This window comes from Hypanus sabinus, chromosome 20 (assembly GCF_030144855.1).
Source record: "Hypanus sabinus isolate sHypSab1 chromosome 20, sHypSab1.hap1, whole genome shotgun sequence".
NCBI classification, from domain to species: Eukaryota; Metazoa; Chordata; class Chondrichthyes; order Myliobatiformes; family Dasyatidae; genus Hypanus; species Hypanus sabinus.
The window spans coordinates 63,228,270-63,245,601 of NC_082725.1; the positions used below are offsets into that span (position 1 = coordinate 63,228,270).

At 43.8% G+C, this 17,332-nt stretch overlaps 1 protein-coding gene across 2 annotated transcripts in view; it reads right to left on the bottom strand.

The window, feature by feature from the left end:
• The window catches only part of LOC132378596 (solute carrier family 22 member 23), a 101,999-nt gene that overhangs the window by 44,766 nt on the left and 39,901 nt on the right, over positions 1-17,332 (bottom strand). For both annotated transcript variants that reach the window (XM_059945657.1, XM_059945658.1), the window contains exons 4-6: positions 2,008-2,176; positions 988-1,115; positions 776-878 (exon numbers count right to left, since the gene is read on the bottom strand). In XM_059945657.1, the coding sequence (XP_059801640.1) occupies positions 776-878; positions 988-1,115; positions 2,008-2,176 (400 nt within the window). The remainder of the gene's footprint in view (positions 1-775; positions 879-987; positions 1,116-2,007; positions 2,177-17,332) is intronic.

The window sequence follows — 17,332 nt, forward strand, 5'->3', positions numbered from 1 at the left end:
CACCACTCAGCCAAATTTTCAATCTCCCTCCTGTATGCTGATTTATCACCACCTTTGATTTGGCCCAAGTCATATTTCAACATTATTTTAAAAGATATCACTGGTAAGTCCCTCCCCACCATCAGTACGGAGTGCTTCAAGGTGGCAAATTCTATCAAAGATCCCCACCATCCCTGCCTGCCATCTTCTTGAAGAAGCCTGAAATTCAACATCATTGTGTTCAAGAACTGCTACTTCCCCTCAACCATTCTGTTCTTGAACCAACCAGAACAACCAGAACAACCCTACTGCACAACTTTACACAACCCTTTACTGCACAACTTTACTGCAACCCTTTACACAACTTTGTCCTAACTTCATTTTGCCATGTAAAAATTGTGTACACTTACGTTTATGCTTTTCTTGTGAATACTACTTCTTTATTTAGAGATACAGTGTGGAGCGGGCCCTTCCAGCCAAACAAGCCACAACACTCAGCAGCCCACTGATTTATCCCTAACAAGACAATTTACAATGACAACTTAATCTTTGGAACGTACAAGGCAACTGAAGCACCCAGAGTAAATGCACGTGCTCACAGGAAGGATGTACTATCTTCTTACAGGTGGCAGAATTGAACGTCGAATTCTGGCGCCAAGCTGTTAATAGCATTGCGCTAACCAGCATCGTGCTCCCATGCCTCTACAATGCTGTAACTGTGAAGGCCTTCATTGGATCTGTGCATGCATCTATATGACAATATATAACAATAGTCTCAACTCAGAAGTGTACTTACGAAGTCACACAAAGCACTAAAATATGTTTCCACAGGATCCGTGTAGATTTCAGCTTGATTATGAATATTTTTTGGGGTTTTAGCTTTGGCTCTTTATCAAGCTCTAAAAGAAAGAAAAGGTGTTATGATTATTTCACTCTGAGATTGGTCAGAGAGGAGGCAGGAATGAGAACTAAACATGTCTCAAGCACCACCAGTTCCATCCAGATTACCTGACAAAAATTCTTTCACATCATCCTCCAGTTCTAGTCGGTGCTTGTGTGCAAATTCCAGTAATAAATCTTTAGCAGCTTGTAACTGGTGAGTGGCTAGCAGCCACTTGAGAGACTCTGGGAAAACACTGCAAATTATCAAGCTGATTAGCAGAGCAAATACAGCAATACAAACCATAAATTCCTAGGTGCAAAGTCCAAAGGCAGGGTTTATTACAATACCACAGCAGCTTTGCGAACAGAAATTGAAGACACCTGGCCTCGTTTTATTTTAGAAACAGATGTTCAGTTTACAACCCCACGCAAACGACAGGCTTATGGTAGAATCCAGCTACACTTGGTGGCCACTATATTAGGTACACCTGCTTATTAATGCAAGTATCTAATCAGCTGGCAGCAGCTCAATGCATTGAAACAAACTGCCTGGTGAAGTCAGATCGGGTGGGTTGAGCAACTCAAACTGCCGATCTACTGGGAATGTCATGCACAACCGTCTCTAGAACTTACAGAGAATAGTGTGAAAAACATAAAAACCCAGTGATTTAAAACTGACTTCTTAATGAGAGAGGTTCAAGCTGACAGGAAGGTATCAGCAACTCAAATAACCATGCGTTTCAACAGGAGTCTGCAGTGAATGCATGGCATGTTGAACTTGAAGTGGATGGGCTACAGATGAAGACCTCAGTAGCCAGAAGTTACCTGAGGCAACACAGAGTGGATTAGCTCTTGGGAGTTCTGTGAATTACAGAATAGCCCCGGATCAGGTGACAGATGGTGGGCAGGCAAATATTAAGATGTCTGGCACACTTTTCAGATGCAAACTGCAACAAGCAGGTAGCTCTTTGCAGAACCAGTGAACACTCTTTCAGCTAAATTAAACTGGTAATTAGACCAGTGACGGTAGAAGCCACAAATGCGGACAGCACCTGGTAGGTGTTAACTCAGCCAACGATCCTTACAATGGCATCAAAACTAAATCACACAAAATAACCACTTTTTTGCATTTGTGAAAATACTTACCACCAGTAAGGAATCATGAAGGTAAATGGACAGATGATGATAACTTGCAATATTTGCCAGTTGCGGCATAGGGCAGCGAGACCTGGTGTGAGTAGCTGACCTCCTTTTGCTATGAAGCTTGCCACCATGGTTATCATGAAGCGCTGGTTAGGTTGCGAAATCTCAATGCCTGTCATTAAAGAAAGGAAGCTAAGATTACTTGTACCAGCTTACACCTGTACAATCCACAGAATCATCAGCATTGACTTCTCCAACTTCTGGAAATTTCTCCCTGTTCCCTCCTCTCTTTTTCCATTTCCCATCCTGGTTATCCTTGACACCATTCTCATCTGCCCACCACCTCCCTTTGGGGCCACTCTTCTGTTCCTTTCTTCCTTGATCGACTGTTCTCTCTTTCCTCCAGCAATTTTTTGTGTTGTTCTACATTAAATCACTTTGCAACTTTATTTTAATTTTATTGGTTGTCCAGATTTAGTGACTCTGTACAGTTGCAATTAGGGAAATTAATTTATCCCTACTTCAGGGCTGAAAAGAGAGTGGACACAAGAAACACAACACACATGAACGCTGGAGGAACTGAACAGGTTAAACAGTGTTTACGGAGGGGAAATAACAGTCAGCGTTTTGGGCCAAGGCCCTTCATCAGGACAGGACTGGAGAGGAAGGAGGCAGAAACCAGAATGGGGTGGGGGGGGGGGGGAAGCGAACGAGAACAAGCTGGCAAGTAAAAAGGGAGTTTAGCAGCATAAAAAGTTGAAGGAAGTGTTGGAGAAAGAGCTTATAAGTGATAGGTGGATCCAGGTCAGGAGGGGCAATGGGCAGAAGAGGGAGGGAAGAGAGTGGAAATGTTAAAAAGCTGGGAGGTAGTAAGTGGAAATGACAAAGGATGGGAGAAGATTAAATCTAATAAGAAATGTTAGTGTGAATATGAAATGAAGGCAAGGTGGAGAAGTGAGCTGGTGGGACGAATGTGTGAGTAACAAGGTGGCTGAGAGGGTGGAGGGAGATAGGGTGAAGTGATCCAATTGGATAAGGAGGAAAAAGTGGAGAAAGGACAGAGATGGCTTACCAAATTCAGACAAATTGTTAATTGTGACATTATATTGGAGACTACCGAGGCAGAATACGAGATGGTGTTACTCTACCCACAATACCACATACTGGCACAAACTTTCTTTTGTCATGATGCAGTGAAGCATGTTGACTGGAGTTGTAAATCTAGATTTCCATCATAAACTAAATTTAGTGATTTGACATTGTAACATACTGTAGACTGAATTTGTTTCCAACTGTTTTAATTCTTTGTAGTGGGTTCAACTAAATGACAATTAAATACAAGGATGTTTGTGTTTTGAAGCCGTGTAAACACTTTCTGACCCTTTGGCCTCATAAATGTCCATCTCCCCATCAGGAGAAATGGAAACTTATGGTGGGGTCAAAAGGTCTAAGAGTAAAGGTGCTCCTTTCAATCTACTGTGTGAACAAGCTGGGCAGTGTGCACCTTTGAGATTGGTGATTGTGCTTTCATGGAAATGTCCTTCCCATTTAGAGAGCGGGGAAAACAGAGGAATAGCAAAGGAGATGGCAAGAGAGTAGAATATTAGTGATGATCACGAACTCCATGGAAATGGTCACAATGGATTCCAAAGACATACAATTCTAACACTAGCATCTCACTGGCATCAGCTCACTCTACGTTGATCTTTCTATGTCTCTGCAAGACACTGAGTTTGGCTTACCCATGTCTCGCTTTCAACACATTGGCCACATTGCCATATTGACGAGGTGCTTGGAGGGAGGATCCCTTCTACAGTGGGCAACCCCTCATCCACTTCGTTGGAAAGGGTGAAACCTCGTCTTTCCCAGAATAGCTAAACATCTGGTTGAGCAGTCAGCAGCCTCCTCTTCCGGAAGGGGTCTCGTCTCGTCTCTGTTCAATAGTGAGTTGGGATAGATGGACTACACTATGTTAACATGTGACTACAACAGGACTCTGCACAAAAGGATGACCAAGCCCGTTTAGTACTAACATTCACATTCATGTAAAAATTTAAGCCCTTCAACCCTGTCTCTGCAGCCTGTGTACTAAAGTATTGCCATCATCTAAATTCCATTAGTCTTAAGCGGCTGACCAGAACTGAGTGTCCAGGAGTGAATTACTTCCAAGGATCACTAGTTTCCAATAACAAATCTTGCTTACTAATCAAATTCAGCTCTTCTGATTAACCTTTTCCAATTTCTCATGACAGCCTGCCATACATCTGATTGGTCATGAGTAACTTTGTGCTTTAATATACTCTCGCGGTATCAGAACTCAGAACAGGGCTTCCAAGGGGAATGCGAATGCTTAGACAAGTTCTCCCCACAAATAGGAGCAGAATTAGGCCATTTGGTCCATCAAGTCTGCTCTGCCATTTCATCATGGTTAATCTATTTTTCCTCTCAAACCCAATTCCTGCCTTCCCTCTTATATCCCTTCATACCTTGACTAATCAAGAACGTATCAACCCCTGCCTTAAATATACCCAATGACTTGGCCTGCACAGCCACTTTTGGCAACAAATTCCACAGATTCACCATCTCTGGCTTAGATCTTTGGACTGTGGGAGGAAACCCATGGGGTGTACGTACAACCTCTGAACAGACAGTGGCAGGAACAGTATGTTCAGTTATTTATAAAACTCGATATGGTTCCTACTTGGTAGAAAAAGTAGCTTTGGTGACAGAACACAAATATTGTATTTATAAAGCAACTAACAATGGGCCTGAGATATCACACTGCCAGGCAACAAACAACCCACCTCACCACCCCCCAGCACCAGGAATCCCCACATTGTACCCTTAATCTCAGCACAAGATCCCAGGCTCAGTCCTGCTCTCGGCCCAATGGCCTCATTCACAAAACTGGTCCACCCTTCATGCAAAGTTAGTCTGTGAGGCAATGGGGGAACGAGAAGCCCTATGTGTTTTATAAGGCTCCAGGTTTGCTGTATCAACATGGGAACACAAGGAGACCACTCTGCCCCTTTAGCACTGGATTTCATTTACTCGACTTTGGTAAATACAGAGTTTTACATTAGCAATCTCAAAGATTAACACGAGGAAGTCTGCAGGTGCTGGAAATCCAAAGGAACACACACACACAAAATGCTGGAGGAACTCAGCAGGTCAGGGAGCTTCTATGGAAAAGAGTAAACAGTCGAGATTTTCTACTGAGAAGGAATGGAGAAGATGCCAGGATATAAAGGTTGGTATGGGGGGGGGGGGGGGGGAGAGAGGCAAGCTGAAAGGTGACAGGTGAAGCCAAGTGGGTGGAAAAGGTCAAAGACTGGAGAAGAAAGGAAAGAAAGGGGTGACCCAGTGGGAAGTAATAGGCAAGTCAGAGTGGGGAACGAGAAGTGGGGGCAGGGGTGAGAGAAGAAACTTGTTTAACAGAAGGAGAAACTGATATTCATGCCATCAGGTTGAAGGGTATCCAGACAGAATACAAGGTGTTGCTCCACCAAGGGTGGCCTTATCTTGGCACGGACCGACATGTTGGAATGGAAATGGGAATGGGAACGGGCACTGGAACTAGAATGTTTGGCCATTGGGAATTCCCACTGGGGACAGATGGTGTGGAGGTCCTGGGCAAAGTGGTTCCCCAGTTTCCGACGGGTGTCACCAATCTAACAATCTTACTTCAAAATGAGCACTACTGATAAATGTGAGAATCAAATGATACTGTTCAGGATCAGGTGCCCGTCAGACACTGACAATGTGCCAACATGGAGGATGACTAGTCCTGACTGATATCACAGTCATGGTGCTATACCAGACTGGAAAACCTCCCCAGGCTCTTCACTGGATGACGTTTGTCAGCGAGCATCCCATACAACCATCTGATTTTATTCAAAGCTGGTTCCAATTACAAACAAACTCAGAATACAGAAGTGCCTTCTTAAGCAGGTCCCTTTATTCTTTTGATCCAACGATACTCAAAATGGTGGTGGATAAAATGTGCTCAATTCACCTAAAGCTAAATGAGGAGAGTCCATTTTCCACAGTAGTAAACAGGAATCCTTTCTATTCCAAAGATCACTGGTCAGGAAAGTGAGTGTGAGTGTGAGTGTGAGTGTGAGAGAGTGTGTGTGTGTGTGTGTGTGTGTGTGTGTGTGTGTGTGTGTGTGTGTGTGTGTGTGTGTGTGTGAGAGTGAGTGAGTGAGTGAGTGAGTGAGAGTGTGTGTATGTGTGTGAGAGAGAGAGTGTGAGTGAGTGAGTGAGTGAGTGAGTGTGAGTGTGAGTGTGTGTATGTGTGTGAGAGAGAGAGTGTGAGTGAGTGAGTGAGTGAGTGAGTGTGAGTGTGAGTGTGTGTATGTGTGTGAGAGAGAGAGTGTGAGTGAGTGAGTGAGTGAGTGAGTGTGAGTGTGAGTGTGTGTATGTGTGTGAGAGAGAGAGTGTGTGTGTGTGGTCTCTGCAGATCGCAGCCCTTCGTCAGAATTAAGAGGAAGACAGCTGGTTTAGAGAGAAGAGGAGGGAGGATTGACAGAGGCCAGAATGTGACAAGCGGACTGAGGAGCAGTGAAGAATAGTGGGCAGATGAGATGAATGGCGGGTGGGAAGAGGAGAGGTGGGTTGGAAAACAGAGGCAGTCAGGGAGCAAAAGCACATTTAGCCGAATCACATACAGAGATACAGTCATGAAGGTTTCCAAAGTAACTGACTTATCCACCATCAGGAGGGATGGTTCAACTCTGACTTATCCACCATCAGTAGAGCTTAGGGTTAAAGTTGATCAGACCTACAGCCCAACATCACAAATATCACCACCACGTGTCCTCAACCTCTCGGGTGAGTAGTCAAAACCCAGACAATCAGAAGCAACAGAACCAGCTCTGAGATTGTTGATTCACAGATGTAGCACTGAATCACTTCTAGAGCCACAAGCTGATCACAAAAGGAGCCTTGCACCTCTGACACAGAGTTTGCAAACTTCCCCTGACTGCATGCCATCTTCCTCCCACATCCTGAAGATACAAGGGCTGCAGGATTCATTGGGCTCTATACTCTCCTGAGTGTGTACTGAAGTAAAATCTTGAGAGGAGCTGACAGAATATGGGGAAATTAAAATGGGATTAAGACCATAAGATATAGGAGAAGTAGGCCATTTGGCCCATCAAGTCTGCTCTGCCATTCAGTCATGGGCTGATCCAATTCTTCCAGTCATCCCCACTCCCCTGCCTTCTCTCCATACCCTTTCATGCCCTGGCTAATCAAGAACCTATCTATTTCTGCCTTAAATACACCCAATAACTTGGCCTCCACAGCCACTTGTGGCAACAAATTCCACAGATTTGCCACCCTCTGACTAAAGTAATTTCTCCACACCTCTGTTCTAAATGGACGTCCTTCAATCCTAAAGTCATGCCCTCTTGGCCTAGAATCCCCTACCATGGGAAATAACTTTGCCATATCTAATCTGTTCAGGCCTTTTAACATTCGGAATGTTTCTATGAGATCCCCCCTCATTCTCCTGAACTCCAGGGAATACAGCCCAAGAGCTGTCAGATGTTCCTCATACAGTAACCCTTTCATTCCTGGAATCATTCTCGTGAATCTTTTCTGAACCCTCTCCAATGTCAGTGTATCCTTTCTAAAATAAGGAGCCCAAAACTGCAGACAATACACCAGATGTGGTCTCACCAGTGCTTTATAGAGCCTCAACATCACATTTCTGCCCTTACATTCTATACCTCTAGAAATGAATGCCAACATTGCATTCGCCTTCTTCACCACTGACTCAACCTGGAGGTTAACCTTTAGGGTGCCCTGCACAATGACTCCCAAGTCCCTTTGCATCTCTGCATTTTGAATTCTCTCCCATCTAAATAACAGTCTGCCTGTTTATTTCTTCCACCAAAGTGCATGACCATACACTTTCCAATATTGTATTTCATTTGGCACTTCTTCGCCCATTTCCCTAAACTATCCAAGTCTCTGTGCAGGCTCTGTTTCCTCAATACTACCCACTCCTCCGCCTATCCTTGTATCATCTATTAATCCCAAGTCCAAATCACTGACATACATCATAAAAAGCAGCGGTCCCAACACTGACCCCTGTGAAACCAGCCAGAATAGGATCCCTTTATTCCCACTCTGTTTTCTGCTGATCAGCCAATGCTCCACCCAAGCTAGTAACTCCCTTGTAATTCCACGAGCGCTCATCTTGCTAAGCAGCCTCATGCGTGGCACCTTGTTAAAGGCCTTCTGAAAATCCAAGTACACCATATCCACTGCATCCCTGTTTGTAGTTTCTTCAAAAAATTGCAGTTGGTTTGTCAGGCAGAATTTTCCTTTCAGGAAACCATGCTGGCTTTGGCCTATCTTATCATGTGCCTCCGGGTACTCTGTAATCTCATCCCTAACAGTCGATTCCAACAACTTCCCAACCACTGATGTCAGGCTAACAGGTCTATAGTTTCCTTTCTGCTGCCTCCCACCCTTCTTAAATAGCGGAGTAACATACGCAATTTTCCAGTCATCCGGTACAATGCTCCTTTGCTCCTCAAAGTTTCCTCAACTTCTCCTTATTGATCATATCCAGGCAGCATCCTGAACCTCTCCTGCACCCTCTACAAGGTCTCCACACCCATCCTGTAATGGGATGACATGTACTAGGTTGACCTGTTACTGATTTTCCTCCCTGGGCAAAATCTCTGGTGATCAACTATCTGAGCCTCTTATCATCTTGTACACCTCTGTCAAGACATCTCTCATCCTCATTTATGCTGAAAAAAATGCCATAGTTTGCTCAACCTATATTCATAGACATGCCCTCCAGTCCAGGGAGTTTCCAGATAAATCTCCCCTGCATCTTCTGTAAAAATGTACATCCTTTCTATAATAAAGCAACCAAAACTCATCTGTGGGATTGTAGTTGTCCTTGAGCCTGGTGGGGTATGTGTTCAAGTTCTTTTATTTTACTGGGAGAGTACAGAAGCGTGCATGTCTGGGGTGAGGGTGGTCATTGAGTATACTGTATGTTTTGATGCAGATTCAGATTTATTATTGCATGTACATCAGGCTGCTCTCCATGCAGAGAACAAAGAGTTAAGGTCCTGGACTGAGACTCTTCTTTGGGACTCATCCCAATTCTGGAAGAACATTGTTGGCCTCAATCATTGATTCTTTATTCCTCTCCGTAGATGCTGCCTGACCTGCTCAGTCCTTCCAGCATTTTTTGTGTGTTAATATGGATTTCCAGCATCTGCTGAACCTATCGTGTTCTGATCTCTGCTGCCATTCTACCGTACCCTCACCCACCCCGAACCCCTTCAGTCTTGATCTATGACATTGAGGAGCTGAGGGCAGGTCACCAGTAGAGGTGATCTTGGAGGAGCACACTGATTGCAGCTTCACCATCATCTTTAAGGGCAGGAAGAAGAAACTGGACCTGACTGCCAACAGTGCCAAGGAGGCACAGCACTGGATTGATGGTGTTATCAAACTCGAGAACAGAAACTTCAGCAAGAAACGGAGATGGAAGCTGGACCAGTATCCTTTGGTCAGTGTGTAAGAGATGTGCCAGGAAGCGTAGGCGTGATTTCTCCCTCATCCTTGTGTACGCGATGCAATAGGGAAAACCTTGACTGACAGATCTGTTGGAATTCGTTGAAGAAATAACAAGCAGGACAGACAAAGGAGAATTGGTTGATGTTGTGAACTTGGATTTTCTGAAGACCTTTGATAAGGTGCTACACGAGGCTGTTTAACAAGCTATGAGTCCATGGTGTTATGGGAAACATTGTAACAGGGATAAAGCAGTGGCTAACTGGCAGGATGCAAAGTATGGGAATGAAGGGAGCCTGTTCCAGTTAGCTGCCATGGACAGATATTCACAGGTCTTTGTTGGGACTGATTCTTTTACATGCCCTGTCAGCAACTTGTATGATGGAATTAATGGCCTTGTTGCAAAGTTTGCAGATGATAAAAAGACAACTGGAGTGGCAGGTAGTTTTGAGGAAATAGGGAGGCTACAGGAGGACAGACAGATTTAGAGAATGGGCGAAGAAGCAGCAGTTGGAATACAGAGTTGGGAAGTGTATGGTCATGCACTTAGGTAGAAGAAATGAAAAGGTTGACTATTTTTTTCATGGAGAGAAATTACAAAATTCAGAGGCACAAAGGGATTTCAGGAAATCATGCTGCTTTTGGCTTATCTTGTCATGTGCCTCCAGGTACTCCATAATCTGATCCCCAACAATCCCTAACCTCATGTGCAGCACCTTGTCAAAGGCCTTCTGAAAATCCTAGTACACCACATCCACTCCATCTCCATTGTCTACCCTGCTTGTAATTTCTCTACAAAATTGCAGTAGGTTAGTCAGGCAGGATTTTCGTTTCAGGAAACCATGCTGGCTTTGGCCCATCTTGTAATGTGCCTCCAGGTACTCCGTAATCTCATCCCTAACAATCAATTCCAACAACTTCCCAACCATTGATGTCAGGCTAACAGGTCTATAGTTTCCTTTCTGCTGCTTCCCACCCTTCTTAAATAGCAGAGTAACAACTGCAATTTTCCAGTCATCCGGTACAATGCCAGAATCTATTGATTCTTGAAAGATCTTTGTTAATGTCTCTGCCATCTCTCCAGCTGCTTCCTTCAGAACTCAAGGGTGTATTCCATCAGGTCCAGGAGATTTATCCACCCTCAGACCATTAAACTTCTTGAGTACCTTCTCAGCTGTAATTTTCACAGCACAAACTTCATTTTCCTGACACTCATGAATGTCCCGTATAATGCAGACATCTCCCACTGTGAAGACTGATGCAAAATACACATTCAGTCCCTCTGCCATCTCTGCATCTCTCATTACAATATCTCCAGCGTCATTTTGTATTGGTCCTATATCTACCCTAGACTCTCTTTTACCCTCTATACACTTAAAAAAAGCTTTCAGTATCTTCTTTGATATTAATCGCCAGCTTCCTTTCATAATTCATCTTCTCCTTCCTAATGACCTTCTTAGTTTCCTTCTGCGAGTTTTTAAAAAGCTTCCCAATCCTCTATCTTCCCACTAGCTCTGGCCTCCTCGTGTGTTGTCTCTTTTGATTTTACTTTGGCTCTGACTTCACTTGTCAGCCACAGTAGTGCCCTTCTTCCATTTGAAAATTTCTTATTGGAATATGTGACTTGCACTTCCCTCATTTTTAGTATAAAACAAAATGTATGTTTGATGGTCGGCATAGACTTGGTGGGCTGAAGGGCCAGTTCCATACTGTAACCACCCCAACTCTGGCACATCAATGGCCACAGCAGGGACAGATCAGTCCTCTCCACAAACTGAGTAAACAAACCATCTGTAAATAGATCAATGGAATCCTTACAACTTCTCTGTTAATGGAATCATAGTGTTTACTAAATATATCCACTTTGAAAGTTAGTTTACACGTTTCCTGTTCTCTGGGAGGAATAGAAAGGGTCCATTCAGGCACTGAGCGTTCACTCCCATTCAGTGAGATCCTGGTGGTTCTGACCTAGATCCATTTCCACTATCCCTTACTAGCTTTCATTGTCAAAAAGGTCCGATGTAAAATTAACAACCAATGCCACATCCTTCAAAACAGTGGAAGAGTTCTGAAGTTTATACTGAGACAGAGCTCACAGGGAAATGCATACTCCTGCTTAGATACTTCTCAAGTAGCCAACATGAGGCAGATGAACGGAAAGTGACCAGGTACTGATAACAGCAAAATATTTTTAAATTAAATGCTTGCAATCTTGCAAGTTTCAGGGGACACAACTGGTGAAATGGAACACGGTATACAGTACTGCAACTGAGACACCTGGGTTCGATCAGGTGCTATCCGCCTGCAGTCTGCACGTTCTCCCTGTGACCGCATGGGTTTTCTCCAGGCACTCTGGATTGCTCCCACATCTCTGGCCATTGTAAACTGTCCCCATTCTACAGGTGAGTCACTAGATTACAGGGAGAATCAGTGGAGAAGAGGGATGGTTCTGCATGACCTGGCTCTCACAAGGAGATATGATACTCAAGTCCTATCATTACTCTGATCAGTCTGCACTCATTTCTAGAACTAAGTGCACTTGGCAAAGAGCCCATAACAAACAAGGCTGTAAAAGGGAGATTCAGCAGTCTGTCAGCCGTATATAAATAGATATGATGGGCTTTTAATCGACTGTCTGCTCGGAGAATTTGGATGAAAGGAAGCAATCATTAACCAGCCATCACAGTGCTCACAGGCCAGTTAAACAACATCACCCTTTTGTTAACATTGCCAGACACCACATGCTGAATCAGGATGAGGACGAACTAGCTTGTTAGCCCGAGGAACACACACACTACAGCATAATTAGTTCTGACTGAGAAAACTAGGTGATTCATTGAATAAGCACCTCCCAAACAATAGCAAATTCAAGTTTACATTTAACTTAAAGAGAAAAGACTGTCCTGGTCTAGGGAAGGGGTTTCCATACTTGACAATCATCTGTCCCCCCACAATATTTCAATGTGTGGAAAAGAAACTTGGTATTTGCCAGAATTCTAACTGTAGATGCAACAAATGACTAATGTTAGTAATTAAAGACCAGCGTCCCAAATGAGTTCAAAAACATACTTATTTGTGCAAAATGCAGACAAATGTAATTAGAAGAGCACTAGGGTTAGGTTAGGTCAGTAAATTAAAAACTTTTTTCAGGGGTTAATCCATTCCAACAAACACTTAAATGCTGCCAATAAATTTCTCAAAATAAAATGTGGACTCCAAACTGGCATCACCACCCTCAATCCATTTATTCCTGGTATCCTCTATATTACTTTGAAACAGTCATCACATAATATTTTAACATAAAAGCAAATTCAAAACACTGAATTTTAGTCTGCAGTTGGTACCCTTCCTTGTTACAAAGCTATAACATTTCAGTCCTCGTCTTTTTATCCTTACACTCCGGATAAAGTGAGGTTCGAAGCAACTAGATTTGAAAATGGAAGGAGTGATATGGGGTGTGGGGTGGAGATTAAAAACGCTTCCAGCATAAAAGTGTCCGTCTCTCTTTGAAATGAGTGCATAGACATTGAAGCTGATTGTTGAAGCATTCTGGATACTAAATTATCTGAGTTGTCGTGTATTTACTTGTTATAGACTTAGAAAGGAACCAGACAACAGGTGTAAGCCTTCTGTGCAGTCATAGCTTTAAGTGATTTAAACCAGATCAGGGCTTCAAGGTTAAAGATCCTTGGACAGTACATGCTTCCTGTCCTCCACGCCTGCCAGTCAAAGCCGCTGAAACCTCTGGGAGCTGAAAGCACAGATGATTTTCCAGTAGGTGAAGGGGTGGTGCATCTCCATGACATGAAGTCACCAATATTTCCTCCTCCCACTCAAAACCCAGACACGTCCTTGTGCATACTCAGTAGAGGCAGGCCAGGGCTTGGGAAAAGATGGAACGTTTCTCCTCCATTTCCTCTCCACTATTCCCTCCACCAGCTAAATACAACAAGCAGACAGCTGCCTAGAGCCTTCTGACTGGTGAGGAAACAAGGTCACAATATTTCCTTTACCAAAGGTCTCTACAGTCCTTCCCTCTCAAACTGTAATTGCTTCTTACACATTCCAACATTCTGTCCTCCACCAGACACCCCCCTTGCCAATTTCTTCTGGTTTAACTCTCTAATACCAGTTTTCACTTTGTTTTTGAGTGCAGATCCCCTTGTCCAATCTTTTCCCTTTTATAACATGTAGCTATAGAGAAATACAACAGAAATAGTCCATTCACCAGGATCAGAGTCCATCAAACCTTTGCCCAAGGGGGCTATTGGTTGCATGAGATTAACTATAGCCACAAAGAGTCTGGAGCAACTGACACCAGAGTAACTTGGTGCAAAGACCAAGTAACTCTGGCGTCAGCAAGCAGAAACTATATTTTTCCATTAGCAGAGGGGTCAAATACCGGGTAGCAAGGAGTTAAGATAAATTTGTAGATTAATAGAATGTAAATGAGGTATATGTTTCCATCCCTATGACAGTGCACTGGAACTTGTGCCTGAGATGGCGGCTCTTAACAAACACCTCATTGCACCCTTGAAGGCCACAAGCAGCAGGGCAGTGTGGGAACGTGTTTGGGTGGAGTAGTTCTCCTCTCAATGGCAATCACAATGGACTGAGCGAGCTCCTATGCTGTAAATCTCACACTGCTTGGACAACCTCAGTAAAGCAGGTGAACAAACACAGACCAGGGGTGAAAGGGGAGAGGCCAGAGAAACACCATCAGCTGGAAGAGATTTAAGAGTTTGTGCAGAAACCTGTGTAGAGAGTGGTTACGGTTGGTGGCCAGACAAATGGTCAATTATCAAGGCAAGGAGAATGAAAGAAAGAAATCCTGGACCAACAAGAAGAGGATGACTTACTTGCTGATGTAGGGTGAATACCAACATTCAGGTAGGTCAACTTTATAATTTAATATTTTCCCCAAAGATCTTCAGATTTTCTTTTCAATGGTATAACGTTTTTCTGGATCAACATTTAGTTCAGCAGTTTGGTCAGCAGAGATGAGTTGGACCGAATGTTTCCTGGACTCAAGGGCCAGAATTATAGGGTACAGGTTGGTCAGTATGATATGGTTCCTTGATTTGTAGGAGACTGAGGGGTGACCATAGAGATTTATAAAAGCAGAAGGAACAAGGACAGAATGAATGATCACAGTCTTTCCCCCCAGAAAAAGGGATCCAAAGATTAGAGGGTGTACATTTTAAAGAAACCAGAGGGCAAAATTCTTCATGGAAAGGGTGGGGCATTTACCAAATCAAGCACCAGAAGTGATTGAGGCAGGTAAATACCAACATTTCAAAGACACTTGGATAGGAAAGATTAGTGGGATATGGGCCAAAAAGTAGGCAAATGTGATCAGCTCATGACATCTTGGTCAGCATGGACTAACTGGGCCGAATGGCCTGCTCCTGTACTGCATTACCCTATGGCTTTTACTTGTGTTCTGGCTGTGAAGTTCAGCCCCTTGCTGACCAACAGACTGAGTGGTGAGAATACCAGCAGAAAGCAGGGAAGTTACTGCTCTCCACCACAGCAACAACAAAACTGCACTGACAGCACCGTCACCACAACTGTTTTCCATTTCACATGCGGACGTTTCCCAGCGTGACAATCCAGCTTCTTTCCATTGAGTCACTGCACAAGGGTTGGAAAGCAAATCCCTAAGGTAGTCTCACCCTGTGCACACCTGAGCCATGCTAAATTATAAACCAACAAGGTGGGGATTTAACTGCAATTAAACTCTTCCTAAAGCTACTTATAGACAGGGTCTAGACATTCTTCTGCACCCCTTAATCTTTCAAAACACTGATGCCACACAGGGATCTATACCCGATATCTACACAGCATCCCAATGCAAATCCTATTCTGCACAACCTTGGACAAGTAATGGTAGCGCTGGGAGAAATTCAGGGAGACCCATAAACATCTGCTTGAAGGAGGAGTGAAGTAAGGAGTGGAGAATTAGAAACGTGTGTCTGTACCTGCATTACTGCTCAAAAGCTCCTGATTGCAAGATGAAATTCAGCAGCCTGATCCCTTATGCAAACCAGACTCTCATTTACAAACACCATCCACACTCCCCACTGCCTAGAGAAAGCAGCCAAAGTATTTAAGCAAACCTTTCCTCTCCCATGGGGGAGAAGATACAATAGCTTGAGAACACAAACCAGGCTCAAAGACAGCAACGCACACGAAAAGCTGGAGTAACTCAGCAGGCCAGGCAGCATCTATGGAAAAAGAGTACAGTCAATGCTTCAGGACCAGACCTCTCATCAGAGTTAGAAAGTGGGGATAGAGGAGGGAGAAACACGATGTGATAGGTGGAACCAGGAGGAGGTGGGGTGAAGTAAAGAGTTGGGAAGTTGATTGGTGAAATAGAAACAGGGCTGGAAAATGGGGAATCTGATAGAAGACAGAAGGCCATGGACGAAAGAAAAGGAGGGAGGCGATGGGCAAGCAAGCAGATAAGGTGAGAGGGAAAAGTGGATGGGGAATGGTGAAGGAGAGGCTGGCGGTTGGGGATGGGGGGGGGGGCATTACCAGAAGTTCGAGAAACCGATGTTCATGCCATCAGGTAGGAAGCTATCCAACGTCACAAACCAGAGAAAATCTGCAGATGCTGGAAATCTAAGCACCACAAACTCAAAATGGTGGAGGAACCCAGCAGGCCAGGCAGCATCTATGGGGAGAAAGCAGAGTCAACGTTTCAGGCCGTCCATAGGTGCTGCCTGTTCCTCCAGCATTTTGTACGTGTTGCTGGAATACAAGGTGTTGTTCCTCCAACCTGAAGGTGGCCACATCATGACAGTAGAGGAGGCCATGGATAGACATATCGGAATGGGAATGGGAAGTGGAATTAAAAAGGGTAGCTTATCTTGCTGTTATCAGGCTCTTAGCCAGCGCTCATACACTCAGCGATGAACACTTGATCTCCCAATCGACTTCATCAGCACTTTGTCTACTGGCACTCCAATTTCTCCACAACTGTTCTGTTTCCTGTTCTCCTTTTTCTATCACAATACAATGATCTATCTAGATGGCATGCCAAAACAATGCCGATATCTCAGAGCACATGACAATGGTAAACTAATTACTAATCAAGGACAGTCACATTGTACTTATTAATACAGAAAACCAGCTATTTCGAAAGCAGACTAAAGCCACTGGTGTTTGGAAATCTTGTTATTTTAGGCAAAGGTGCACTAACCAAGAAAATCTTAATCTTTGATAATCAAGGAGAGTGTTGATGGATGTCAGTACTGGCAGGGCACAGACTGTGTTCTTCAGAAGCCAGGTGAGAATGAGTGGGAATAATGCAAAGATTTGGGGATAGAGAGTGATGAGACAGAGGATGAGGAGGGGAGATGGGGGACTTGAGTGTGATTATGCTATGTGAGATCAGAAAAGCAGCAGGAAAACACCCCTTTGATCAACAGATGTCCCACAATCTGTGGGAACCTCCCACTGAATAAACAGTTTAGGTTACTCTGTAAAGGCCCTGAACACAACTCTTCAGATTATGAACTCATATCTGCAGTAAACTTTCTTACCAGTCTGACAGCACTAAAACAATGTTCACATAAACTCCATGGAGATTCAGAATGTTCCCTTCACCGACGACACTCAGTGTCATTCACTACTTTCTTTTCCAATCTTTTTATTATTATTATTAATATCAACATAATAAGATTAATACATAATGGGATTACAAACATACAAATTTAAACTGAACATGAAAGGTTACATAAGCAATAGTTACAATATAAATGAGTCTTCC